General features: G+C 49.3%; 1 protein-coding gene across 1 annotated transcript; it reads right to left on the bottom strand.

Moving 5' to 3' along the window:
* Positions 1–214: 214 nt before the first annotated feature.
* Positions 215–2,517, bottom strand: LOC121096271 (N-acetylneuraminic acid phosphatase). Its single transcript, XM_040612075.1, has 2 exons — positions 2,328–2,517; positions 215–2,170 (listed from the first exon to the last, which is right to left on the bottom strand). Exons 1-2 carry the CDS (start codon positions 2,415–2,417, stop codon positions 1,475–1,477), a joined length of 786 nt encoding a protein of 261 aa, XP_040468009.1. The 5' UTR covers positions 2,418–2,517; the 3' UTR covers positions 215–1,474.
* Between the last annotated feature and the right edge of the window lie 127 nt (positions 2,518–2,644).

The following is a 2,644-nucleotide window of genomic DNA, read 5'->3' as shown; positions in this document are numbered from 1 at the left end:
TCGTTTCCTGGTAGGTTTCTGCACCTTTTGCTGATCTTTTATTGCTGCCCATGTGCCAGACACTCTTCTGCCAGCACTTCAATATCCCTGTTCTCAAAAGAACTGTCATGGATTTATTCTAAAATATAGTATTTGATTGCTTATATATGGTCAGACATTCAGCCCAATGTATATATAGCAAACAAGTTTTGAAAAACACAGGTTTTCCAACAAGTGTTTACATTTCCATTTAATATGTGAATACCTTCCCATTATATAGTAAGAATACGAAGTATAGAAAAAATAAATTATAAAAAGATAAAGATCTGGGAAAGGGAAATCTTTGTGTTTTAGAAAGTTGTCTCCTGCATCTAGTGGAAACGGCACATACACGTTATAAAGCTCTACACAGTACTGTAATACGTATAACATAATTTTCCTATTTCCTGGAAGAGAGTCATGAAAGCCATTTACAAACAACTAGCTCATATTTTCTCCAGAATAAATAACATGAAATTCATGTAGACACTGGAGTAAGGAGGGATTGTATAGCAGTGCTGTTAAAACAGTCCAAAAAAGCACTGATTCGGCAGTTGAATCTGAAGAGTCACATACGTGAGCAAGGCCAAGAAGAGTTTCTCCAGAAAGTCTGGTTAAAATTCACTCATAAAATCAGACAGAACAATATTAACTTTTAAAGAGTCTGACAGTACAGTAACACCAGTGAAAATATCTGTCTTATCAATTACATTCCAACAAAAATCAGAATCTGAGTTACAAGTATACTGCATATCTGCAATAAGCACCAAGATAATATAAAGTAAAAACTTATCCATTGAGTCCCTCTGATAAATGGTCCCCTACACAAATTTTTAATGTACATTTAAGTACTTCTGGCAAAAGGTACAGATTCCATAAAAGTCACTGCAAAGTCTGAAAAAAAATCTAAAACTTGAAAAAAGATCAAAGGTAGAGCATTTGCTAATGGTCTGATATATAATAAATGATGGGTTTAGAGACATCAAAATTCACTCCAGTTCCTGAGATAAACTGCAGATCAATTACACAGATTTACCAGGTTGTACCGCACTCTCTTCCTCACCTTCTTTTACACACTGCAAACAAGGTTTGAACTGAAGGTTGTGCTAAACTTGTAAGTCAGCAAAGCATGTGAAAGATCAAAACATTCAAATTTCCTTTTCCACTATAAAAACAAGAGACTGGCCACTTAGGTCAGATAGACTTTAGCCACAGTCTGTCAAAATAATTTCCAGACAGAGGCAGTCGTTTTAAATTAACTGCACTTGCATCTTTTCAATTAATCTAATTCATTGTTTCTACCCTGTTTTCACTGACAACTGTGCTCTTATTCATCCATCTGCTGTTTAAGAAAGCATACCGTGCACGAGTTCAAAATCCTACGGTCAATTTTTTTAACAGAGTGTGAGTCACCTAACAACAGCTCAGCGCGTCTCTGGGTTGTATGCTGGAACCATCAAGGTGCTCCATTATTACTAGCCACGTGGTCAGTTTCTAACTTAGAATTAATGTTGTGCTCCATCTTCTGTAAAACTGCTGGAAGATCCAGAACAGAAGAAATAATATAATGAGGTACTGGGGAGATATCTACTGGGGCAGTCATCGCCTTGTTCAACCAGACAGTTGCCTTCAAGCCAGCATTGAGGCCTCCTTGAATATCTGTATCTAGAGAGTCACCAACCATAACACACTCGGTGGGCTGCACCCCCAGGAGATCACAGGAGTAATAAAATATGGATGGCGCCGGTTTCTCTTCTTTCTGCTCTCCTCCCACAACGATGGCATCGAAGTAAGGCTGGCAGGCGCAGGCCTCGATCTTCTCCCTCTGCGTCTGCTTGTCGCCGTTGGTGAGAAGCAGCAGGCGGACCCGCTTGCGCAGCTCGGTGAGCATGTCCCGCGTGTCCTCAGGCAGCGTGAGGTGCTGCAGGCGGGTGGTTTTCCACAAGAAATAGCACTCGGCGGCCAGGTTGCGGTTCGCCTCCCCGCCGACGGTCTCCTGGATCGCCTCCTCCCAGTGGGAGATCCGCAGGTCGGTGATGCACATCTTGGCGGGATCGTGGCACTCCCTCAGCAGCTTGGCCTGCACCTTCTCGCAAATGGCGCGGGCCTCCCCCTCACCGCAGTGGTGCTTGGCCTGCAGGGCGCTTATCACCTTGAACACACAGGGCGCTCCCGTCAGCGCGCAACGCCCACAGGGCCCGCCCGGCCGTCACCGGCCACCGCGCCAGCCGGGAAGGGGAGCGGGAGCCGCGGCCGTCGGACCGGGAGGGCCCGCGGCCGCAGGCCCCGTGAGGGAACGGGGGCAGTACCTCCTCGATGGCGCGCCGCCCGGCCGCCGCCGTGTCGATCAGCGTGTTGTCCAAGTCGAAGAACACCGCCTTGACGCCGTGCACCCCCATGGCGCCGCCTCTCTCGCCAGAGCCGCCCCGCTGTAACGGCCGAGCCGCCGGGGCGGAGGGAGCGCCCCGACCGCCGCCGCCACCGCCCCGCGCCGCCCCGCCCCCGGGCGAGGCCCCGCCCAGCGCCGCGCGCAGCGCTGGGCGGGGCCTCGCCCGGGGGCGGGGCGGCGCGGGGCGGCCCGTGAGGCGGCGGGCGGAGGCGGGAGGCGGGAGGCGGGCGCCGCGGC

The sequence above is a fragment of the Falco naumanni genome, chromosome 12 (genome assembly GCF_017639655.2).
Source record: "Falco naumanni isolate bFalNau1 chromosome 12, bFalNau1.pat, whole genome shotgun sequence".
Taxonomy (NCBI): domain Eukaryota; kingdom Metazoa; phylum Chordata; class Aves; order Falconiformes; family Falconidae; genus Falco; species Falco naumanni.
This window is presented reverse-complemented; position numbering and strand designations above follow the sequence as displayed.

Coding starts and splice junctions, on each gene's coding strand:
- LOC121096271 (XM_040612075.1), bottom strand. CDS start 2,417: ATGGGGGTGCACGGCGTCAAGGCGGTGTTCTTCGACTTGGACAACACG. Junction 2,171..2,327: donor GGCGGCGCGCCATCGAGGAG/GTACTGCCCCCG, acceptor TGTGTGTTCAAG/GTGATAAGCGCCCTGCAGGC.